The sequence below is a fragment of the Physeter macrocephalus genome, unplaced genomic scaffold (assembly GCF_002837175.3).
Source record: "Physeter macrocephalus isolate SW-GA unplaced genomic scaffold, ASM283717v5 random_593, whole genome shotgun sequence".
Taxonomy (NCBI): Eukaryota; Metazoa; Chordata; class Mammalia; order Artiodactyla; family Physeteridae; genus Physeter; species Physeter macrocephalus.
In genome coordinates this window covers 8,031-33,373 of record NW_021145829.1, presented here as the reverse complement: position 1 = coordinate 33,373, position 25,343 = coordinate 8,031, and the positions used below count along the sequence as shown (strand labels likewise).

At 49.4% G+C, this 25,343-nt stretch overlaps 1 protein-coding gene and 1 pseudogene across 2 annotated transcripts in view; both read left to right on the top strand.

The window, feature by feature from the left end:
- On the top strand, positions 1-392 carry LOC102974985 (60S ribosomal protein L31-like; annotated as a pseudogene).
- Positions 393-21,490: 21,098 nt separating this feature from the next.
- The window catches only part of ZNHIT3 (zinc finger HIT-type containing 3), an 8,733-nt gene continuing 4,880 nt past the window's right edge, over positions 21,491-25,343 (top strand). For both annotated transcript variants that reach the window (XM_028485756.2, XM_007114723.4), the window contains exons 1-2: positions 21,491-21,648; positions 21,748-21,779. In XM_028485756.2, coding sequence (XP_028341557.1) covers positions 21,563-21,648; positions 21,748-21,779 — 118 coding nt within the window. In that variant the 5' untranslated portion in view covers positions 21,491-21,562. The remainder of the gene's footprint in view (positions 21,649-21,747; positions 21,780-25,343) is intronic.

Below are 25,343 nucleotides of genomic sequence, written 5' to 3'. Positions count from 1 at the left end.
ATGGCTCCTGCAAAGAAGGGTGGTGAGAAGAAGGGCTGGTCCGCCATCAACTAGGTGGTGGCCAGAGAATACACTATCAACATTCACAAGCACATCCATGGAGCGGGTTTCAAGAAGTGTGCCCCTCAGGCGCTCAAAGAAATCTGGAAATTTGCCGTGAAGGAGATGGGACTCCAGATGTACGCATTGACACTAGGCTCAACAAAGCTGTCTGCGCCAAAGGAATAAGGAAGGTCCCATACTATCTCTGTGTGTGGTTGTCCAGAAAACATAATGAAGATGAAGATTCACCAAACAAGCTCTATATGTTGGTTACCTATGTACCTGTTACCACTTTCAAAAATCTACAGACAGTTAATGTGGATGAGAACTTACTGCTGATTGTCCAATAAAGTTATAGACACCCCCCCCAAAAAAGCTTCAGATGCCCCTGGCCAGGGTGAGACCACTGACATCATCCAGAAACACACAGGCGCTGATCCCGGGTTTGCTAGGCCAGGATAAACGAGGGACTGTAGAGACCGTTTTTGTCCCACTCATTCATTTTATAAGACCCAGAGAGAAGAGATCACTGGCCCCAAGCCACACCACGAGGTAGGGAGAGGGCCTGGGATAGTGTTCTTCTCGGACCTGAACTGTTCATGGACAATTTCCTTCCACGAGAAGGAACCTCGACCTCTCAGACACGCATGAGGCAACTACCTAGCAAGGTCCTCCAACTTAGCAAGGTCTCTGCCTCGGGCCAAGGACCTGCCACCGATCGAGTGCACGACGCTCTACTTCTAGTCTTGAGTAAAAAGCAGGAGTAATCGATTGGTTTCCCTGCCGGCGTCGCCGAGCACTGATTGGCTCTGGTTTGGAACTGCGAGCAAGGCTGGGGCGGAGCGGTGGGTGGGGCTTGGCGCCGAGCCTGAAGGTTCTGGAGCAGTAGGAGAGCAGTCCTGTGCAACAGGTACTCGGAGCCCAAAAGCGCTGTCCCGTCGCCAGGTGCTCAGTGAGTGCAGGAGGCCGGGCAGGGGCCGGGGGTCCCATTCCTCCTCACCGCCATGGAGGGGGGGGGTGTCTAAGTCCCATGTAGTCCTCCTTTTAAATCGTCCTCAGTGTGGCGCCTCCTGCCGCGCTCAGAGGCCCTTCCGAGGCTCGCAGGCTCTATTGGCTCCTTCGCTAAAACTCACCCGTCTTATAACCAATACTTTAGTCTCGATTTTAAAGTAGTTGTTTTCGAAAGAAGTCATTTGCAAGCGGCCCCCCAGTGCTGAAAGCAGGGTTGGGGATCTAAGTTCGCGAACCCCTCTACACCCCTGGCCTCTGGGGTTCTGCCTTAAAGCACATTCCCGTTCTCTCTGTAAAAAAAAAAAAAAAAATTTATTTATTTATGGCTGTGTTGGATCTTAGTTTCTGTGCGAGGGCTTTCTCTAGTTGTGCCAAGCGGGGACCACTCTTCATCGCGCTGCGCGGGCCTCTCACTATCGCGGCCTCTCTTGTTGCGGAGCACAGGCTCCAGACGCGCAGGCTCAGTAATTGTGGCTCACGGGCCTAGTTGCTCCGCGGCATGTAGGATCTTCCCAGACCAGGGCTCGAACCCTTGTCCCCTACATTGGCAGGCAGATTCTCAACCACTGCACCACCAGGGAAGCCTCTCCCAGTCTCTCCTGGTTGCCCGTAATACACAAAACAGTGGCCTTGGAACATTTACTCACCTGGTCACCATTTCCTCAGCTGGAAAGGGAGACAAGTTAGAGTAATAAGATTTGGAATAACAGCGACAACAAAAATCACAACAGCAAAAAATGTTACTAAATGCAATGCCATTTGAGAGAACAAGCTGTCAACAAAATACACTCAATTCTCTGGAAGGGGGGTGCGGGGAGGGGGAAGGAAGGTGACTCTGGAAAATTCCTAGCTGTACTGATACAAATAATCCAAACCTAGATCCAAGAAGTGCAGGCCCAGCCGGTTTAGGGACAGCCGGTTTCCCAGCTTCTCCTGGGGATTCCTGGGCTTTGCTGCCTGCGCTTTACAGTGGAGTCACAATCACACACAAGCTCCCTGAGGCAGTGCTCTGATGGATGTGACCCCAGCCCAGCTGTGTCCTACCATCTGGATAGTGTAATCACTGAGGTTGCCCCAGGGAAGCTGGAAGCAGGCCAGAAGCATCAGCTTCCTCTGAAGGCCCCTCATATTCATGGAGGTGTGGTCCAGGGCCAGCCCCAGAGGCCAGAGGCAGATTATTGCCCCCAGGAGCCTGGTCTGCATTGGGGGCAGTGGCAAGGACCTCACGGAACAGAGGGCCTGGAAGAAGGGATTCTCCTTCACTCCTTCAGTCCTTTGACCTTAAAAAAAATTCTCTGTACTCCAATAAAAATTTTTAAAAATTCTCTATAACTTTAGATTTTCCAGCCCTCTAAATAGAAACTTGGAAGCAAAACTCTGTTTTAACATTTTCCAGCACCTGACTGCAAACAGCTGGAGTCCTTTAACTGGACTGGCTCAGTGTGACTGCACTAGCCTTGTATTACCAGTGTCACTTTTTCACTCTTACAACCTTGCAGTGTGGGTGGAATCACCCCATTTTATATATGAGGAATGCAAGGCTCAGAGAGGTTCAGCTGAGCAGCCACTCAGCTAGCAGTGGCAGAGCCAGTATTCTGACTCAGGTCTGTCTGATGTCAAAGTCTCTCTGTTGCCCCCCCCCCACCGCTTCCCAGGCCAGACAGTTAGGTGCTCACTTTCCGCGTCCAGCCTCTGGTGTGTTTTCAAGTTAACCAGGAACCAGTGGCTAATAATTTCCTCCTGAAACTGAAAAGGTGGAATAATGAAAGTGTCATTAGAGCAATCACTGTTGCTGCATTGATGCTGCAGCTTTGCTTAAAAGTTTGAAATGTGGGCGTTCCCTGGCAGTCCAGTGGTTAGGATTTGGCGCATTCATTGCCGAGGGTGTGGGTTCAATCTCTGGTCGGGGAACTAAGATCCCACAAGCTGTGCGGCACGGTGAAAGTTTGAAATGTATTTTACTTTTTTATGAGAGCTGTATCATGCTTCTTCATAAAGGTTAAGTTCTACACTCAGCACATATAAAAAAGTTATTTAAAAAAATCCCTCAAACTGCCCTCACACTTGAGAAATACCTACACTTTGAAGAGGCAGTTGGGAGCTGAGACTTGCTGAGGGGCTGAGGGCCCAGCAGAGTCATGCCTCCCGCCTCAGGCTCAGTCCTGGAGAGGAAAGGAGTGAACTACCTGCACCTTTTGAAATGCTTTCTTCCTCGTTTATTTTATTTTTTAAAAATTTATTTATTTGTTTTTATTTGTGGCTGCTTTGGTCTTTGTTGCTGCACGTGGGCTTTCTCTAGTTGCGGAGCACGGGCTCTAGGTGCGCTGCGCAGGCTTCAGTAGTTGCGGCTCACGGGCTCAGTAGTTGTGGCTCACGGGCTCTAGAGCGCAGGCTCAGTAGATGTGGTTGTGGGGCAGGGGCTCTAGGTGCGCAGGCTTCAGTAGTTGTGGCACGTGGGCTCAGTAGTTGTGGCTCACGGGCTCTAGAGCGCAGGCTCAGTAGATGTGGCGCACAGGCTTGGTTGCTCCGTAGCGTGTGGATCTTCCCGGACCAGGGATCGAACCCGTGTCCCCTGCATTGGCAGGCAGATTCTTAACCACTGCGCCACCAGGGAGGTCCAGAATTAGTTCATTCTTAGAAGTAGAATTACTGGGGTCCAAGTTATGAAGATTAAGCTTCTTGGTGCATACTGCCACAGAAGTAATAGGAGAGATTATGCCCAATATATATACATGTCCCAGTCAAGTTGACATATAAAATTAGGCATTGCAGGGGTGAATACTGATACATGCTACAACATGTATGAAACTTGAAAACATTATGCTAAGTGAAAGAAGACAGTCACGAAGGACCACATATTGTATGTTTCCATTTATATGAAATGTCCAGAATAGGCAAATCTATATAGATAGAAAGTCTCTGTAGTGGTTGCCTAGGGCAAGGAGGATGGATGGATTTGGAGGTGATGACTGAGGGGTGTAGGGTTTCTTTCTGGGTCAATGTGTATGTTCTAAATTTACCATGGTGGTGGTTGCACAGCTCTGTGAGTATAATTAAAGGCATTGAATAGTACACTTTAAATGGATGAATTGTATGTTATGTGAATTATATCTCAGTAAAGCTGCTAAAAATATAGCAGTCATTCATTTTAGCCAAAAGAGGGGTATGTTTGATATTTTATGGGTGGCAGCACAGTGACCTTATTTTTGTCCATGCTTAGACAAAATTATGAAGGAGCCTTATTTTGCCTCATTTTATCATGGTCTCAGAATAACCTTGACTGAGGTTGGTATTCTGTGATTGTTTATGTCTGACAGAAAGAGAAAATGACCTGGCTCTGAGTGTCTGAGGTCTAACTGTGAATGTCAGATCAGTTCTGGATGTCAGGGGCTGCTTTTTCTTTTCCTCAGCAGACACTGGGAACCTCAGCTGGTCCCCCAGGGGCCCACAGGAATGTGAATAAACATACTTGGAAGGTCCACAGAAGCTCTGGTCCCAGCCTCCTGCTGGTGTGAGCCTGGGATCCCGTGCCTGGGATCTGGGAGGTGGGGACACCAGGCCTGAAGAGAACATGTGTCACCTGATTTTTTGTGCTTGTTATGTTTGTTGCTATTTCAAAAGATTTAAAGGCAGAAGTTTCCCCCACTGGCTTTGCCAAGGAGGCCCCCCAACATACTCCAGTGACCATGTCCAGCTCCCTCCCTGCTCTGCTTCCTCCCCCAGGACTCCCTCAGTAGCTCAGGGAGGACTTGTAGGGTGGGGGTGAAGGGGATGGGAGAGGGGCTGCAGCTTTTTCAGGCTTGGTAAGAAGGGGACTTTTCCTGTCTGCCTGCTCTCCGTTGCAGAGATCCAGACTGCGAGTTCAGGCTATTGATTAAACTTTATTTGTGTTGGGTTTATCTCAAAAGACACCAAAGGGTATCCAGAGTCCCTGCAGACCCTTGCTGGTATCTGCTGCCCATCAGAGGATGCAGAGGACAGGATCCAGTGGGGGCTGGGTTCCCAGTGAGAAGAAGGCAGCGGAATGGCATGGAAGCAGCGCCAGCAGGGGGCAGAAGCCTAGGGTTTGTATTCCAGCCCTGCTCCCTTCCTGCAGGAGACGGAAGGGCTTCTTCCTAAGGAGAGCCACTCTTGTCTGGGCTTTCTCTCCTATTAACTCAAAGAGGTGGTTGAGCTCCATCGTTTAGGGTCCAGTGCCCCCTAACCTGTTTCCTCCCCTATAAAATCAGTGATCCCAACAAACAAGCTCACCCCTCTGGCTCCACGGACCTCCTCTCCAGTCTCACCTCTCAATGTTCCAGCCTCTCACCAGATGCTCTGTACACCCTACCTCTGTGCCTTCTCTCATTCTGTTCCCTGTGCTTGGATTGCCCTTCTTTCCTTCTTTGGTTAAAGTCTACTCATTTCGAAAGACTGAGGTCAGTCGTCACCTCCTCCAGGAAGCCTTCCCCAATCTCCTGCCTACTGGCTGGGTTAGAAGCCTGATTGATACTCTTCTGCTCAATACCTCTGGGCCTAAGGTTCTGCTTTGGGGTGTGTGTTGTTGGCCTTTCCCTGAGCTGCCAGGACCAGGAGTGCAGGGCCTCACTCCCCTGTGTTCCTTCCCCATGTCCAGTATGGGTCCACGCAGAAATGAATTTAAATCTTACATTATCTGGGGTGGGGGAGGGATAAATTAGGAACTTGGGGTTAACATATACATGCTATTATATGTAAAATAGATAAACAACAAGGTCCTACTGCATAGCACAGGGAAATATATTCAATATCTTTTTTTTTTTGGCCAAGCTGCGTGGCTTGCGGGATCTTAGTTCCCCAACCAGGGATTGAACCCAGGCCCTGGCAGTGAATGTGCCGAGTCCTAACCAGTGGACTACCAGGAATCCCCTCAAGATCTTTTATAACTCATAATGGAAAAGAATCTGAGAAAGAATATATATATATTATATACATAACTGAATCACTTTGCTGTACACCTGAAACACTATAAATCAACCATACCTCAATTTAAAAAAATCTTACATTATTTGGTCTGTATATATCCTCCCCATTGTAACCTTCCTCTCACTGCTTCCCACTCCCATTACTGGGTCTTGGTGGTCCAGGAATACCCTGCCCTGTACCTGGGGCCCCAGGGACAACAGAGTGATTGAGCTCTTGTATTGGGACCACACAGACGGACTATCCCCTACTGAGTCAACCCAGGGACTCTTTTTCTAGAAATGCTGGGTCCCTGCCCATGAGGGACAGGTTTCTGACTTGAGGTTGCCAGTTAACACCTGGGTTTGGCCCAAGGCATAGTGCAGGGGACAGAGCCTGGCACACCTACCCTGAGGCCCAAGCCTTCAGTGACCTCTCTGTAAAATGGCCTCTGAGCAGGTTAAAAAGCCAGTGCATATAAAGCACTTGGTGCCATGCCTGACACATGCTCAGGGTACCCCAGAAGTTAGCTGGATTACTTGTGGGAAGGGGTTTACTGGGATAGCCTGCCTGTCCCTCACTGGCATCACTGGTATCTGTTCCCACAGGGGCAGGTGCAGTATTGAAGACCGGCAGGGGGGAGGACAGAGGCTCCTGGGGTGACCACAGGGCCACTGAGTGGCAGCACCACAGTTGGTACAAGAACATATTGTAGAAGCCTGATGCAGAGTGGCAAATTGGTCAAAGGGAACCACCTGCCGGGGCCTCACTTGTGACTTAGCACGTTTACTTTCATAAGACCTTCTTTGTCCATGAACCCGGGCTGCCAACATCCATGCCTGAGAGCGTTGAGCTCCTGTAGTGTGCCAGCCCTGGGCCAGGCACTGGATGTGGGAGGGTGGGAGAGAGCGATGAACGGTGCATCTTTCAGGCTTTCTGGGAGCTCTCAGTCCCCTGGAAGAGACAGTCAAAGAGACAGATGGGGACAGGAGGGTGAGAAGTGCCGTGACTGAGGGCAGTGCTGGGGGTGGTGGGGATAGAGGGGGCATGCCAAGCACGGGAAACAGGAGGGTGCATCTCTGAGATCTGTGTCAAGCAGTGGAGTGGCCCAGGCCTCCGCTCCTGGACAAAGCCTGAACTTCCCCAGAATGCAGAGCACATGGGCTGTGCCGACTGATCACCTCCCACAATCTGCTCACCAGACCAGGGCTGGACTTGGCCTGAGGCCCACACAGCTAGTTTCAGTGGCTCTCTGGTGGCTTTAAATTTAATTTATTTGAGGAATTCCCTGACAGTCCAGTGGTTAGGACTCTGCCCTTTCATTGCCAAGGGCACGGGTTCAATCCCTAGTCGGGGAACTAAGATCTCACAAGCCCCGCATGGCACAGCCAAAAAAAAAAAAAAACAACTCTGTTTGTGTCTAAGTAAGACAGGCAGGTGGTTGAAAAGAAAAAGAGTACTGTGAGGCTTATAACAGCATTCTCCTCCCACATGTTCCAGAGCAGTTCCCTACTTTGAGAGGCAGCTGCTTTCAGATTGTTCTTTGGTTTTTGGAGCATGTATGTCTATATCTTTAAATCATATGCTTCTGTTGTTACTCACTGAGTTTAAAATTTTAGGCATCTGTTCACTTCCTACTTTGAGGATTTAACCTTTACTTTCTTTCCCTACAGTCTCGATATTATTTTATCACAATTTCTGATTAAGTTAATTTGCAATGTCTTTATTATTATTATTATTATTTTGGCTGTGCCATGCAGCTTGCAGGATCTTAGTGCCCTGACCAGAGATCAAACCTGGGTCCCAGCAGTGAGAGTGCCAAGTCCTAACCACTGGACCACCAGGGAATTAATTCCCTTCATTATTATGATCGTGTAAATGTTGTTCACAGCACAGCCTCATAATGCAATAGAACTGAATTTCCTATGTTGTAAAATGTTTTGTTTTTTCCTGTAGTTAATAGTTAACTTATTTTTCACTTGCTTAGTTTCTTTTATATCTCATACATTTTGTCATATTTAAGAACTCTTTCCCAAACTGTTTATCAGTCCTTTGTTTTCTTCTAGAATTTTATAGTTTACCTTCTTACGTTTATTTTTATTTATTTATTTATATTTATTTATTTTTGGCTGCGCTGGGTCTTAGCTGCGGCACACAGGATCTTTGTTGCGACATGCGGGATCTTTTAGTTGTGGCATGCAGGCTTATTTACGGCATGTGGACTTCTTAGTTGCGACATGTGGACTCTTAGTTGCGGCATGCATGGGGGATCTAGTTCCCCAACCAGGGATCGAACCCGGGACCCCTGCATTGGGAGTGCAGAGTCTTACCCACTGGACCACCAGGGAAGTCCCCCTCCTTACATTTATGTCCATGATCCATTTTGAGTTAATTTTTCTATGTAGCATAAGATTGTAGTTGAATTTTTTTTTTTTTTAGTGCATATGGCAATTTGTTGAAAAGCTTGTTCTTCCCCCCTATTGAATTGCTTTGGCACATTTGTCAAAAATCAGTTGACTGGGAATTCTCTGGTGGTCCAGTGGTTCGGACTCCATGCTTCCACTGCAGGGGGCATGGGTTCGATCCCTGGTCGAGGAACAAAGATCTGCAAGCCGCATGGTGTGGCCAAAAAAAAAAAAAAGAAAAAAAATCAGTTGACCATATGGCATAGGCCTATTTCTGGATTCTCTATTCTGTTTCTATACACCTATTATTAATTCATTACCGACCTGACCACAAGAGCCAGCAAACATCCACTGATAATGCTGGCCATCATGGCACGTCCCTCCAGCTCCCTTTCCCCGGAGACTCTCAGACCTCATGCTCCTGTTTGGATTGGGAGCTGCCTAGTGCTGCTGCCATGTAACTGTCACCCAAGAGCATCTCTACGCTTTCATCTGGGGATCCCCAGGCCCCTCTCCTATAACAGGTCCTCTTTTTCTGGATCTGGACCCCATGGCTTCCTCATTCTTTTTTTTTTTTTTTTTTTTTTTTAGATCTTTTGGCTGGACACGGTTATTTCCCTGGCACAGGGATCAAACCCGTGCCTCCTGCATTGGAACCGCGGAGTCTTAACGACTGGACCACCAGGGAAAGTCCCGGCTTCCTCATTCTTAGTTCACTTCTTTGTGTTTGTTGTGGAGCATATTCTCTGGCAGTTTCCTGGTAGAGGCACATGGAAGGTAAATTTTTGAGACCTTGAACATCTAATGATATTTTCTTTTTACCTTCACGTTTGGTTGATATTTGAATGGATAGATAATTCTATGTTGGAGATAATTTTCCCTCCAAAGTTTGAAGTTTTCTTCTATATTCTTCTGGCGTGCTGTAACAATTCATAGTGCCTAGTGTGTGGCTACTTTTTTTGCAGAAAGTTTGAGGATCTCTTTATCTATAAGTACTGTTAACATTGCCAGTGCTGTGCCTTGTGTGATATTTCTCATCCATCGTGTGGGTATGTGGTATGAGTCCCTTCAACCTGTCAACTCATGCTCTTCCATTATGGGGATTTAAAAAATAGTTCTAAAAATTTCCTCCCTACCATTTTCTCTTTCTAGAACTCCTACTAATATGAAGTTTAATCATCTTAGTTTCTTATCTGTTTTTTAAAAATCCATTCTGTAACTCTCTGGGAAATTTTTTGTAACCTTAGCCTCCGATTCTGCCTGTTTTGAGGGGAGGAGAGTATACAGAATTGGGGATGGGGCAGAAGAGGGAATGGGGACCACGCTGGAGATGTGTATGGGGCGTTGTCTCTGCTCTGCACACTGCCCAGTGTGAAGTTCCCAACCTCGCCCCCGCTAATGCAGGCTGTGGAATTCTAGTTCACGGGGATGCCCACTCATTCAGTTTGGCAGGATCCCTGCCACACTGGCCTTTAAAGAAACTCTTTCTTGGTGGCCCCTCCGCTGCCCTCACTCTGCCAGGCCTGCTGGATGTGTTTGGACTCACATTCTTCCCCAACAAGAGCCTGGCACAACTGTGGCTCTCCTACTGCAGTAAGAAGCTTAGGCAGCACTTCTGGCTCACCACCTGAGGGCCCAGCACGTGCGGGAGGTGTCAGCACTCCCACCAGGCCCCCTACCCTTCTCCCAGAGTTTGCCCAGCAGCCCCCTTCCTTCTTTGGATGCTGTTCATGTCCTTGCCATGGCTGTGGGGCCAGCCAAGGTCAGGCATGTTGACCCTCAGGCCACAGGAGCCCTCCTCATGTCCTCCTAGGATTCTGTTGTTGAGAGTCTGGAGTGGTTGTTTGTTACTTACCGTGGTAACCAGAGCTGTTGGGCTTTGACGGAGGGGACCGCCATTAGCATCGGCTCCTTGACGGATGAAGTGGAGAGCACGTGACAGGAAGGAGGGTGTTGCAATAAGCTGAACGTCGGAAAGTTGGGGGAGTTACCTAGCAGACCAGTGGTTAGGACTCGGAGCTTACGCTGCCATGGCTCCAGGTTCAATCCCTGATCAGGGGAACTAGATCCAAAAAAAACAAAAGTTGGACTTTCTCTGGGGCTTTGGTGACTGTCCCATGCGTTCTCTGCCCCTGTTTTCCCATCTGCCTCATGGGTTTGCTAATATCCACTTTGCTCTCTTGGGGTCACTGTGATGCCCAGGGCAACGTTAGTTATTAATCCATTGCCATGGGGGCTACAGTATTGGGCCCATGTGTTGGGGGATGGGGTTAGACCTTCTCATTCTGTGGTTGACTGTCCACTGCTGTCCCACACAGGTATGTCCCTTCAAGGGGCTAAGCGGCACTGGCCATCTTCAGGCACTCATCCAGGGTGCACCAGCAGGCACCCTGAATAAGGAGAGGGGTCAAGCAACTTGATTCACCATGCAGCACAATTTTAAGAATCCTCATTCTGGGATGATTCAACAGTCCTGAGGCTGCCACCTGCTCTTCTTCATGGTGTGAACTCAACCCTGCCACCGTGCGTTGTCCCCTGGGGCTCTTTGAGCCACATCCAGCCAGAATGCACTATATACCCTGGAGAACCTTAAACTGGAGTTGCCTGGCAGTTATGGGCACTGAACTTGGGTACTTTCACGCATCTGAGGAGACCAGGACATGACATTTACTTTTGCCAAATGAGTGCTGGCCACAGAGTCAGCTCCTCTGGAGCACCCTCTTAAAACTCTCTTGCCTAGACTTGTACTTCTCTCTCCCAGTCTGAACTGAGGCTCTGCTGATGCTAAGGAGGTACATCTGGGTCCTGGGCTGCCACGATAGCTCTGTGGGGTCCTGGGGTGAGCCAGAACATGGTAGGTCCAGTGTGGGCTTGGTCCTGGACACCAGTGGCCACTCCTTTGGCATCTTACCAGCCCTCTTTTCTGGACTAATTTCTGCCCTGTACCCAACTTCTTCATGCTGCCCAGTATCAGTGCCATCACAATTTTGCTCAAGCCACTGGGCAACCGTGTCATTTACTCCTTCGAGGGCAAGATTTAGACTCCAAGTTGCAGAGCCCTACACCGGGGACACCTGATCTCCCCTGCCTGCCTGGACGTTGGGTTGGGGGGAGGGGTTGTGAACATCCACGGAAGTTGAGGGTCATCCAAAATGGAGGGAGAGGCATCTTCACTACAGGGAATGTGTGTGGGAGGAATTCCTGGGATTGTCTCATCCCACCCCCTTCAAGTAGCAGGGCCTGCTGGGTTTGGATGCAAGTGGGAAGAATTGAGTTCCTGGAAAGTAAATGGACCCTCCTCTGGGCCCAGTCTCCCCATATGACTCATAGGACAAGTCAGGAGGGGTCAGTGGAGATGCCCATAGTTCTACTGGTTCCAGGATGGAGCACAGGAATTGACTACTGTCCACTCTCCCTGGGCCTCCTCATGGACAAACTTGCTCTCCCTGGGCCTCCTCATGGAAGCTCGGGCCCCTGAGGCGATTCCAGTTTAAACCCGCTAGGCAGACAAGGATCCTTGTGGATTATTAGGCCAGTGTGGCCTAGTAGCAGAGAACGGAGAATGATCTCTGTTCTCAGTTGTCAGGGCCCGGGACGCTTCAGCACCGTGGGCTGGACAGCGCCTTCGGAGCAGACGAGCGGCGCCCTACGGGAATGACTGTCAACTCTTTGCCAGAACTTCTCACCGAGGGGACTGGGCGGAGTTTCTGGGGCGGGCCTCGAGGGGGGAGGGGGGCGAGGGGGCAAGGCATCCTTGACCGCGCGCGGGCCCAGGATTTGACCAAAGAAGGGAAGGCAAAGAGGGTGGCGAATTAAGGCTCTGGAAGGGCGAGCGCACGTGGCACGAGAAACCCTAACAGGTTGGAATCCCTTCTGGGGCTGAGATGAGGCGCAGGGCTCCTGTTAAAGCGCGATTCAGTCTATACGTAACTCCCAGTCTCCTAAACCTGGCTGCTCTAGGCCGGTCACAACCCGCCTGCAGGGACTAATTTCTGACCAGTCCACGCCCGAAGGCTCCTGGACCCAGAACTTCCTGGGCTAGGTCTTGCCGGCTGGGGGCCCTCATCCTGGACTTCACTCCCTTGGTGCAACGGTCACGGGGCAGGTCACTGGTTTGCTCCCTGCTCAGTCTCCCCACCCCATTCCCCACCCCCAGGAAAGGCACCCGATCGGCTTCTGCCCAAGGCCCCAGCGCCCGCTCCGTGCCGGGCAGAAAGCAAAAGCAGCTCCAGAATTATTTGTCAGGGGAGGAGCCTCACCTTTCTTTCTTCGGCGAGGATGGCGGGCGCTGGAAAACAGAGGCCGAAGCGCAGATTCCTGCGAAACCTTGTAGGCGGCGCTGTGAGGCATGTCACCTGACCCATCCAGGGTCGCAGAGTCGCCTTAAGCCCGTACCGGGAAGTGTTATGCAAACGACGTGGGCGGGGAGAACCCGGCTCCGCGGGCACGCGTGCTGCTTGTTGCCCCAGCCGCGAGGTCTTAACGTACCGCAGGGTGTGCAGTCGGGATACTGGCCCAGAGAGGGTCTGCGAATCGTTCCAAGCCACACAGCAAGGCAGGGGAGGGGCAGCACTGGATAGGACCTGCAGCACTGGGGAAACGTCATTCCAACTCAGATCTATGCGGGAAAACCGCCGAACAGCAGCTCCAAACTTAGCCACTCGCTATGGAGTTGTGGACCCTCAGTCTGCGTGACAACTTCTCGCCTTTGTCAAGGCGACACATACAGCTGTGCTAGATACTCCAGACAAGCTCTCAAGGTCCTGGCAGCATTAAGTGTTGTTTTGTGTGTTTTTTGTAATTTAAATTTATTTATTGGCTGCATTGAGTCTTCCTTGCTGCGCGGGGCTTTCTCTAGTTGCCACAAGCGGGGGCTACTCTTCGTTGCCGTGTGCGGGCTTCTCATTGCGGTGGCTTCTCTTGGTGCAGAGCGGGGCTGTAAGCTCGTCAGCTTCAGTAGGTGCGGCGCCTGGGCTCTTAGAGCACAGGCTCAGTAGTTGTGGGTTATGGGCTTGAACCCGTGTCCCCTGCATTGGCAGGCGGATTCTTAACCACTGCGCCACCGGGGAAGTCCCAGCCTTGCGTTTTGGACACTCTTCTGGGGTTTGTTGTGGCTGTGAGGCAGTGGGACTGGTTCTCAGGCCACAGCTGTCCCCTCCAGTCCCGGTAAGTGGAGAATGTGACTGAAGGAGTGCTCACTTGCCAGCTGCCAGGAGAACCAGAGCTGTTTGGATCTAATTGGGAAGACGAAGTGCAGATATCAGCTGTCTCCAGGTGTTCTCTTGAAGAAGAGCAATCAGGTAGAGGTGGATGGTACTGTGCCATCAGAAAAGACCTATGAGCAGCATGGCTCCAGCATGCTTGTATGATAAGAAAGATCCAGGGGAGACCCCGATGCAGGAGTGGGCACTTTTTAAAAGCTATGTTCATTTTTAAACTTCTTACTTTGAAATACTGCTTTGAAATGTACAGAAAAAGGTGGTACAAAGAACTTCAGTAAACCCATCGCTCATTTAATTATCCTTAATATTTTGCCAACTTTTCATGATTCTCTGCTTCCTCTCTCTTTCTCTGTGTCTTTCTCTCACTCTCTCACTGTCCTTGTCTCTCTAGCAGACACACACATTTGTGTGTTTTGTTTTGTTTTTTTTTTTTTGCAGTATGCGGGCCTCTCACTGTTGTGGCCTCTCCCGTTGTGGAGCACAGGCTCCGGACGCGCAGGCTCAGCGGCCATGGCTCACGGGCCCAGCCGCTCCGCGGCATATGGGATCTTCCCGGACCGGGGCACGAACCCGTGTCCCCTGCATCGGCAGGCGGACTCTCAACCACTGTGCCACCAGGGAAGCCCCACACATTTGTTATTATCACTATTGTTTTCGAACCATCTGTAAATAAGTTGTATACTTCTTACCTACAAGGGGTCTTTGTGAAGGAGCCAGGTCTTTGGGCATTGCTGGGAGCTACAGCCCAGTGGGGAATCAGCCTAAGCGAGATGGAGAGACTTAGGAGGGGGTAGGTGGGGATCTAGGTAGAGTGGTAAGTTCAGTGGGGACACCGAGGGAGCCTGAATCTCATGGTTCTCATCTCTTTAATGAGCCTGTGGGGCAGGTTGTTGCATCCCTCAAAAGGAGGCAGGCAAGGTCCCAGCCTCATGTCAGGGGAAGTGCCCAACCAGGGGAGGAAGCCAATTCTAGTCCCTAAATCGGTGTGCAAGCTCCCACTGTGGGGCTGGAGTTGGGGAGGGGACTGAATTATCCCCCTACGACTTCCTGACCACCATCTACCATATTCAGCTCTGTGCCCTCCCTTTAGTGGGACCAGAATCTCAGTGGGAGAGGACAGGTGGGGCCTTGGGAATAGGAAATGGGTCTTGTCTAAACAGAGTGGGACACCCATACAGCCTTACCTGGGGCCAGTGGGCCCTGTTGAGACAGTTCTGCTCTCTTTTCCTCCTGTCTTGGGCACAGTTTTGTCACTTTCCTTTCACTCTCTCTTCTCCCCTCTCTCCCCCTCTCTCCACAGTGTGCTCTCCTGTTCTGTGTCTCTTGCCCAAAGTCCCCTGGCCCCTGGTTGATCTTGCTGCTGTTTCTCATCTGCTGTGTGTCCAGGGAGGCACTGGACAGCTGAAGGTGATCAGAGCTGTCAGGTAAATTCCAAGTCCACGGGAGTGGGCCCCATGAATGCAGGGGGCCAGGCAGTGGGGCCCACTCGGCCTTCACAGTGCTGGGAGGTCTCCTTTTACTCCTGCACACGGGGCGGTGAGAGGACTGGGCTGGGCTGCCCTCCTAGGCACTCACTGGGAGGCTTGGGACTCCAGGTTGGAAGGAGTCACCCTGCTGGCCAGCAAGCAGTCTTTGCCCCCTGCCCAGGGAGACCCACAGGAATAGAGGTCACAGGCCAGTCCAGGGCACAGCCTCAAGTGAGATTACAAGACTCCTCAGAATGGCCGGATCCCTGAACTCCTCAGAAAACTGGGAGCCACCTCTGGCTTTCCCCTTCCCAAAGGGACAGACAGGGAAATTAGAGGCAGGAATGGCAGGAGAGGCCGGTGGAGTGTTGAGGGGGCCGAGCCATCCTTGAGGCTGGGGACAGGGATGCAGACAGCAGTGCACTGAGGGGCTCTAGTCTCTTGCCCTTGAGATGGCCCCCAAGTCCCAAGGGTGTCGAGCTGCAGCCTCTCTTCCAGAACATTCTCTAACTAGAGCAGTAGCCACACCTGCCACCCAGATGAAACCACTCCTGCCCCAGTGCACTGTGACACCACCCGGGAGTTCACCAGTGTCTGTGTGGCAAGTGTCTGAGTCACCCGGGAAGCAGAGGGGCATGAGGACAGCTGCGGGCTCAGGCACAGCACTCCCGTGGCACGGGGATGGGGACGGGGCTCAGGGGCGTGGGGCTGTGGCCCCCGGGGGTGCTGCCTTGCTTCCCACTGGGGCCGCGAGAGGATATGGACAAACTCAACCGGGGGCTTTGAAAGTAAAGAGAAACAAAGAAGAAATGGGGGAAGAGAGACAGAGGGAAGGAAAGAGAGACAGGGACTGAAGAAGGAATTTCAAAAGGTGCAGGTAAATCGGGCTCCCTGACTCCCTGCTGCTCCGTGAGTGAGTTGAGGGTCCTGAACGGAGACTAAGGGGGGCTGGGGCCTCAGACAGTCTCAGCTCCTGCTGCCTCTTAAAAGCTTAGGGATTTCTCCAAGCTATGGGTTGTTCCAGGGTTCTTCTTACAAGTAATTTCTGACTTTTGTGCTGACTTTAGGACCTAACCTTTATGAAGGAGTCTAATATATTCAAACCTTTACATCAGTGCTGGCATCCCTGCAGGAACAGGTTGCTAGTAGCTCTAATGATCCAAACAATTCTCCCGATCAGATGGTTGCTTGGCCACACCGTTAGTGTTTTCATTTTTTTCAACATGCATAGGCTGAGAATCTTTAAGTTCTGCTCTTTTTTGCCTAGCAATTCCTCCTTTAAGTCATTTCTCTCTTCTCACATTTTATCGGATGCCGTCAAGAGGAGCCAAGCCAGACCTTCAAACGCTTTGCTGAGAAATTTCAGCTAAACATTCAGTGTCATCACTTGCAATATCGACCTTCCACAGAACTCTGAATCAGGAACATAGTTCAGCCAAGTTCTTTGCCACTTTATACTAAGGATCACCTTTCCTCCAATTTCCAATGTTCTTTAGTTCCTTCTGAGACCTCATCAGAACGGCCTTTACCATCTTTATTTCTACCAACATTCTGTTCACCACCACTTAGGTATTCTCTAAGATATAGCTCTCCTCCTCTTCTGAGCCTTCACTCAAATCACGTTTGAAGGTCCCTTCATGGCAATGTAGGCTTTTTCCAGCATGCATCTCAAAACTCTTCTGGCCTCTACCCATTATGTGGTTCCAAAGCCGCTTTCACATTTTCAGGTTTATTACAGCAGTACCCTACTTCTTGGTACCGTTTCTGTCTTAGTCCACTTGGGCTGCTGTAACAAAAGTACTATAAAATGGGTGACTTAAACAACAAACATTTTTTTCTCACAGTTCTGGAGGCTGGGAAGTCCAAGATCACAGTGCCAGCAGATTTGGTGTCTGGTGAGAACCCGCTTCCTGCTTCACAGACTGTCATCTTCACACTGTGTCTTCACATGGTGGAAGGAAGGCACGAGAACTCTCTGGGGTATCTTTTATAAGGGCACTAGTACCATTCACGAGGGTTCCATAATCATGACCTTATCACTTCCCAAAGGCCCCACCTCCTAATACTATCACATTGGGGGTTAGGATTTCAATGTATGAATTTTGAGGGGACACAAACATCCAGTTCATAGCAGCCTCCTTGCAGGCACTTGGTATTGCCAGTGTTTGTAATTTTAGTTATTCTAGTAGGTGTGTGGTGTTATATTGTGATTTTAATTTCCATCTGGTATCATTTGCCTACTGCCTGAATAACTTTCTTGTATGGATCTGATGAAGAATTCTCATGGCTTTTATTTGTCTGAAAAGTTATTTTGTATTTAGTTTTAAAAGATGGGGAAGGAAACGGGATCTTACTTCCTTTTCCCTGCTCCCCACTGAGCAGAGTTCCTATGCATTTCTGTGTGGGGACCCAGAGTGGGCCACCGCAAAATGTGCCTTAATGGTATATTATTTTGCATTAAAGTTGCTTAAGAAATGGCCAATGCAAGAGGGATACTCTGACCCTCCTTGCTGTCTCCTTGAAAGCAGGGAAAAAAACCTCTCATGTGAAAGATGCACTCCCTGCATCTGGAGGTAGAAGGACCCCCTTGTTGCCAAAGATAGGGAATTCGGGCTGAGAAACCTATATAAACAAGCTTGTTACTTCAATTTACTATCCCAAGCCCAAACTCTGTTCTAATTCTTCACTAGTTCGGCACCCAAAATCTGCTTCTTTGTCTTGTCAATTCCTCACAAATTTATTGTTTCTTTGTCTAGAAAGTATAAAAGCTGCCTGCTTTGGCCTATTCTTAGGTTTCATTTCTATGGGACCTCCATGCGTATTAGTTAAATTTTGTTTCTTTTTCTCTTGTGTCAATTTTATTATTAGTGCGCTAATTACTATTAGTACACTATTTATTATTAGTGTCAACCACAAGAACTCAAGAAGCATAGAGGGGGAAATTCTCCCTCCCTGACATCTGCCATGTGGGAGATAGAGGTGAGTTAGGAGATTTGTGCAAGCCTCACTCCCACTCCATGTGGGAACTTTAGAGGTTTCGTGGAGAATCTGTCTGGGAAGTCCTGATTCCTTTGATCTCTGTCCTAGGGAATGTACGGTGGGAGATATATGTTGATTTGCAAGTGGGAGAGGGTGGGAGAAAAGTGTGGGGTTGTGGGCAGTAGGGTGTATTCATGAAACAGTGGTGACCTTTAAGGTCTGTGCTCTCCCATCCGTTCTGCTGTAGATAATGCAATTATTTTTCTTTTGTTGTTTGGAAGTTCTCCTTGGAGTCTAACTGAAGGTCAGACTGTCAATGTCTAGAGTTGGGGAATGAATGTCATTTTCAAGATAAAATAACACGCAGAGAGTTGGAAATGGATGACTTGGAAACCACTCCAGCAGAACCTCAGGCCTCCTTTATTTGATTCGCACCAGCAACCTCACCCCCTTTAACATTTGTACTACTCTCTTAGATACCAGAGAGTAAGTGGAGGGGAGGAGATGAGAACCGGGCAGTACAGGTCCTCTAAAGATACCATCCTAGACACTTCTCTTGCTGCCGCCAGGATGGCAGAGAGGGATAGAGATGTTAGGGCTGCAGAAAGAAGCTGAGATTTAGCTACACAGAGAGCCCAGCCTTATCAACATCTGGCCTCAGACAAGGGCAACATGCAGCCCGTGTGCCCGCCCCATCATGGCATCAGGGAAGGTGCAGGGCAGTGGTGCACCCTAGTTAGTAACCTGAAAACTCCCGAAGTACTATTACGCTTTCACCAGGCCAATGTGGGGTGGCCACCTTCCAGCTGGATATCCACCCCAGGGGTTGCCGAGAAGCGCGGGGCGATGGGCACCGCGGGAACTGCCCCTGGACAGCCAGGCGCATTTGGAGCCCTCAGCTGGCCTTGCGTGGGGCTTACTTTCATGGAAGAGACACCGCTGCCCATCCGGTCGCCTGCTTCAGCCCCGCACTCTCGACCCTCTCTCCCGCCACTTGGTGATGATCGAGACGCCGGGCAGGCCTGTATTTACTCTTCCCTGAATGGCGAGACAGTTATAGCCTCCCACGCAAGGTCGGTGCGAGCGGTGCTCCAGTCCAGCTCAGGCTACGCCAGGGACAATCTCGATCTGGAGCGCCCTCTGGCGGTGCTGAGTGCCGGGCCTGGGACTCCACGCGCGTCTCCAGACTTTGGCGTTGGTGCCGGGCTCGGCCCACCTGGAATGTGCTGGACAGCGCCTGCCAAGCAGCGGAGCTCTGGAAACCGTTCTGCCTCGATTATTACCTCGCCTCTCTCCAGGTCTGGCCCTGCTCCTCGGCTAACACTGAGAAGGCATGAGGCAGCCTTAGACAACCTCTAGGAGGGCGTGATGGAGGACCAGGGAGAGCCAGGCCACATCAGTGTGGACATCTAGTTGCTGGGCCCAGAGTCATACCCGTCTTTCTTCTCTGAACTAGCCATTGCCCAGAGGAGCTGTACCCGGCGTCCTTCACTTCTTGGTGTTCCCCAACCTCATCACCATCAGAGATGAGCCTCCTTCTTTCCTGGATATTGGAGCAGGAGAGGTGCGTCTTTCCAGGGAAGCTGGAGGTCACCCAGAGTAGAGGAAGAGGTATTTTTACTGAATGCAATGTGCATGAGAGGAATTCCAGGAATTTTCTTTTTGCTGGAGTCACCATCTCTGGACCCAAAGGTAGGAGAGTCAGCATGGTATGGGTGTGGGTGGGGTCAGGTTGAGCCCCTGAAGATTGTGGAGACTCTCCATGGCCTCAGCCTCCAAACACAACTCACAGGAAAAGTCTGGGTGGGCAGTGGTGATGTACCTAGTAGGAGAATTTGTGCTGGTGCCAGACAGGGCATGGGGTTCAAATGTGGCCTGGACAAGTCACTGACCTCTGGCCTTCCCTGTTAAGCATGGGCTCTCTGGAATACTTCTGGGTCAAACCAGCAGTGGTCACAACTGTTGAGGAATACAAGGAACGCTGCAGATTATTAGGTCAGTGTGGAAACGTTGGATTTTGGCCTGAGTTCTGTTTGGAGGTTGGAGGCAGGGGCAGCTGCGTGCTGGGGCAGGTAGGCAACCGGAGGGGCCGGTGCCACTTCAGCACTGAGGACTGGACAGCACCCTCAGGACAGTCTGGCAAAGCCAAAGGAGTGATGGATAGTCACTCAAGCCCAACCCCAGCGTGGCTCACCGAGGCTGACAGTGAAACCCTTTTAGAGGGGCCTGAGGTCCAGCAACATGGGCTCCAGGGACTTGGGGCCTGGAGCCCACGCTCATGGGTTAGGGACCAGGGCTCCAGGAGAGTTGCAGACTCTTCCTAGATATCACATAAATAACCTTTGGTAGCACTTCAGACCACAAACCTTTTTACAGTCTCCTCTCTGCTTTAAATAGCTCAGGAAAGTAGGCCTGAACATCCACTCTAATAGATGTAGGGTAGACAATTGTCCAAGTCACACAGCCAGAGAGGGGTTGGAGCCAAGACTTGAGTGACTGCTTTGGTTGTGGCAGATTCATCCCCACAGACTGTGATAGTAGTTCGGGGCTTTTATAATAGTGAGATCCTGAGGGCTGATGGACCAACACAAAGGGGAGGCTCTTGGGGGTGAGGGTGACTTATGGCCCTAAGAGGGCACCCCACACATGTGGGCTGGGAACCCTGGTTAGGCTGGACAATGCTCAGGGCTTTGAGGAGGAGCAGGGCTCCCAATAAAATGTGACTTTGTCTATTCCTAAAGCCTGAGGTGGCATTCAAGGCCCATCACAGTTCACCTCTCTGGACCAGGATCCCCACCTTTGGGCCAGAGGTAACTCATCTGTTCCCCTGGCTAATCAATCCCACCCAGGGATTCTCCCTCCTGCCTTCACTCTAAGCCTTAAGGTCCCAGAGACCATGCCTGCTAATCCCTGGGTGTCCCCAGCCCAGCGTCTGGGCAGTGCGGGGCTCACAGTTGGAGCTCAATAAACATCTATCAGCGGCCAAGCCTCATCTTCCTTTCCTGTGCGAAAGATGGCTGGGAAGGGCACATGTGTGTCATGTGATTTAACGGCCAGTGTGTGGACTTCTCATTTGCTAAAAAAAAAGCAAATGAGATGTGCTGGGAGAACCCAATGCCCGTGCAAGGCTGAGAAAGTCCAAGCCAGAAGGTAAAGGATATTCTATCCCACGTATTCTTTTTACATACATACAAGGCAACAGAGCTGGAGAGTGACAATGACTTGCTGCAAGTCACAGGGCCGCGTAGGGACAGGGACAGGGCTACATAACAAGTTCTTCGACCCCGTGACCTAATCAGAGATAACCTCTGATGGGGGTACTGGTTGCGCATCGAGTGCATCGACTTTCTACTTCTCAGGCCTGAAACAATGAGCTGGATCAATCCATTGCTTTTGACTGCCAATAAGTGCTGCGCGCTGATTGGTCCTGGTTAAGGAAGCGGAAGAAAAGGCGTGCACGTGGGACCTGCGGCGAGAGTCCTGGGCGCCGGGGAGGGAGCGCGTCCTGGGAGAGACCATGGCGTCGCTCAATTGTAGCACCGCTGTCTGCGTTATCTGTTTGGAGAAACCCAAATACCGCTGCCCCGCCTGCCGCGTGCCCTAGTGAGTGCCTGGGGTTGTGGGGAGCGGACGGGTGGCGGGGTGGCGAGAGGGTCCGCGCGGCTTTCGGGGCTGACGCGGCCTGTGGTTTTGTTTTTACAGCTGCTCGTTGACCTGCTTCTGGGAGCACAAAGGTAAGGTCCCCTTCTCGTGCACGGTAGCCCCCACGTCCCGTCGCCGTCCCCTGCTCCCTCCCGCCCTTGCAACGCCTGATCCTGTGGGAGCTCCCCCTCCCGGGCGGGGGGGTGGGCGGATACCTCTACCTGTGAATGTCTCTCCACATTTTGGACAATCAAAACCCTTTCTTCTGCCCTGCCTTTCCTTCTACGTACCATTCTCTCTCTCTCTTTTTTTTTTATGTGTTGCGTGGCATGTGGGATCCTAGTTCCCTGACCAGGGATGGAACCCCTGCCCCCACTGCATTGGAAGCGCAAAGTCTTAACCACTGAACCGCCAGGGAAGTCCCCTATTCTCTTTTTCTTCTTTAAAAATAGTCGACCAGTTTTGCCGCAGAAGTCTCCCCTAGCTGTTCCTTCCTCTTAGTGTTCTGACGGAGCTCCGCATTATTTGCTGCGCTGGCTGAGGTTAACGACGTTTTCTTTCTTTTAAATAATATCTTGATAGAAACGTGGAGGTAGATCAGTTTACAATAAGGAGCAAGGTCTTTGTCAAGTCTACATTTTTTAAGTCTGTTCAATCTGCGCCTATTCTTAGTCCTTAGGGACTCTTTCCCACGACCTCTCTCTCAGTGACTGTTCGGTTCAAGTTCCTCATTGGTGGTTTGCCTCTAGTTTCATCCCCTCCAGTCTCTGATTTACAGCTGTGTGTTTCAAGCACCACCCTCTCCACTCCCCGCCCCCCCCCCCCGCCCCGCTTTTTTTTTCTTAACCCTAATGTCTCTGGAGCATTTTCAAAAGAAACCTTTCAGCTCAAGATAGGAAAGAAGCAGAAATGCTTTGCTGAAACAGGGTTGGGGAGCTGGGTGTGGAACGCTTCCCTCTAGTCCTGCAGCCCTGTAAGGCTTCACCAAGACCCCCTAGGGCAATCTGGAGCTCTTAACTGTGAGACCTGCCAGCTGCCTGGGTAGTTTTTCTGAAATGCAGATTTGAGCAGTTCACTCCCTTGGTGAACGCTCCAGTCTCTCTGGCAGTAGTGTTTTGCTTTTTTTTTTTAAAGTGAAGCGTAGTTGATTTACAATGTTTCAGATGTACAGCAAAGTGATTAAGTTATATATATATATGCCTTTTTCATTTTTTTTCCATTATAAGTTATTACAAGATAATGAGTCTAGTTTCCTATGCTATACAGTAGGTCTATATTGTTTATTTTATATATGTGTTTCTGTTAATCCCAAATTCCTAATTTATTCCTCCCCCACCCCTTCCCCTTTGGTAACCGTAAATTTGTTTTCTATGTCAGTCTGTTTCTGTTTTGTAGATAAATTCACTTGTATCATTTTTTTTAGATTCTACATATAAGAGGTATCATGATATTTGTCTTTCTCTGACCTCCTTCACTCAGTACAATAATCTCTCGGTCCATGTTGCTGCAAATGGCATTATTTCATTCTTTTTTTATTGGCTGAGTAGTATTCCATTGTGTATGTATACCTCATATTCTTTATCCATTCATCTGTCTGTGGATATTTAGATTGCTTCCATTTCTTGGCTATTGTAAATAGTGCTCCTATGAACATTGGGGTGTATGTATCTTTTTTGAATTGAGTTTTCTCTGGATATATGTCCAGGAGTGGGATTACTGGATCATATGGCAACTCTATTTTAGTTTTCTAAGGAACCTCCATACTGTTCACCATAGTGGCTGCACCAGTTTACATTCCCACCAACAGTGGTAGGAGGGTTCCCTTTTCTACACACCATCTCCAGCATTTATTGTTTGTTTTTTTGGCTTACTGAATTATTTATTACAAGGTAAACACCACCCAGATGAGGAAAATAGAACTTTGCCATCCACTCCGGGAACCCCTCCACATGACCTGTCCCGATCCAGTGCCCTTGCTTCCTATAAATAACCACTCTCCTGGGACTTCCCTGGCCGTCCAGTAGTTAAGACTTCGCCTTCCAGTGCAGGGGGTGCAGGTTCAATCCCTGGTTGGGGAGCTAAGATCCCACATGCCTCGGGGCCAAAAAACCAAAACATAAAACAGAAGCAATATTGTAACATATTCAATAAAGACTTTAAAAAATGGTTCACATCAAAAAAATAAAATCTTAAAGAAAAAAGAAGTAACCACTGTCCTGACTTTTATAGTAATCACTTCTTTGCTTTTTTAGTTTTATTATGTAAATATGTGTCCTGAAAGCGTATCATTTAGTCTTGCCCATTAAAAAAAAGGTGATATTTCTTTCTTTCTTTTTTTGTTTGTTTGTTTTTGGGCCATGCTGCTCAGCTTGCAGGATCTCAGTTCCCTGACCAGGGATCGGGATTGAACCCCGGCCCCAGCAGTGAAAGTGCCGAGTCCTAACCACTGGACCACCAGGGAATTCCCCAAAAATGTGATATTCCTTTTTTTAAATTTTATTTTATTTATTTATTTTTGGCTGCATTGGGACTTCGTTGCTGTGCGTGGGCTCTCTCTAGCTGCGGAGAGCGTGGGCTACTCTTAGTTGCGGTGCGCGGGCTTCTCATTGCGGTGGCTTCTCTTGTTGTGGAGCACGGGCTCTAGGCGCCCGGGCTTCAGTAGTTGCAGCACGTGGGCTCAGTAGTTGTGGCACGCTGGCTCTAGAGCGCAGCCTTAGTAGTTGTGGAGCACGGGCTTAGTTGCTCCGTGGCACGTGGGATCCTCCTGGACCACGGCTCGAACCCATGTCCTGTACATTGGCAGGCAAATTCTTAACCAGTGCGCCACCAGGGAAGGCCCTGATATTTCTTTTAAGTCTCTTTTAATCTGTAAATTTCTTCTCCATCCGTTTTTTTTGTTTTTTTTTCTTTTCTTTACAATTTCTCTGTTGAAGAATTCAAGCCATTTGACTTGTACAGTTACCCACAGTCTGGGTTTTGCTGATTGCAAGCTCATGGTGCAGTTAGGCATACTCCTCAATCTTCTATTTCTTACAAATTGACAGATCATAGACTGGATCAGAGCTCAGGGTCAGTCTCTCTGGCAAAACTACAGGTGGTCTTAGGCATGACTACAGAAGGTACATAATGTCTGGTGGTCTTTATGTTTTTTTTTAATTGAAGTATAGTTGATTTACAGTGTGTTTACTTGTGTACAGCAAAGTGATTCAGTTATACACCTATATATATATGTATATATAAAATTCTTTTTTCTTTATATTCTTTTCCATTATGGTTTATCACAGGATATTGAATATAGTTCCCTGTGCTGTACAGTCGGGCCTTGTTGTTTATTCGTTCTATATATAATAGCTTACATCTGCTAACCCCAATCTCCCACTCCATCTCTGCCCCAACCCCGTCCTCCTTGGCAACCTCAAGTCTGTTCTCTATGTCTGTGAGTCTGTTTCTATTTTGCAGATAGGTTTATTTGTGCCATATTTTAGATTCCACATATAAGTGGTATCATATGGTATTTGTCTTTTTGACTGACTTCACTTAGTATGATAATCTCTGGTTGCATTCATGTTGCTGCAAATGGAATAATTTCATTCTTTTTAATGGCTGAGTAGTATTCCATTGTGTGTATATATATATATATATATGTATATATATAT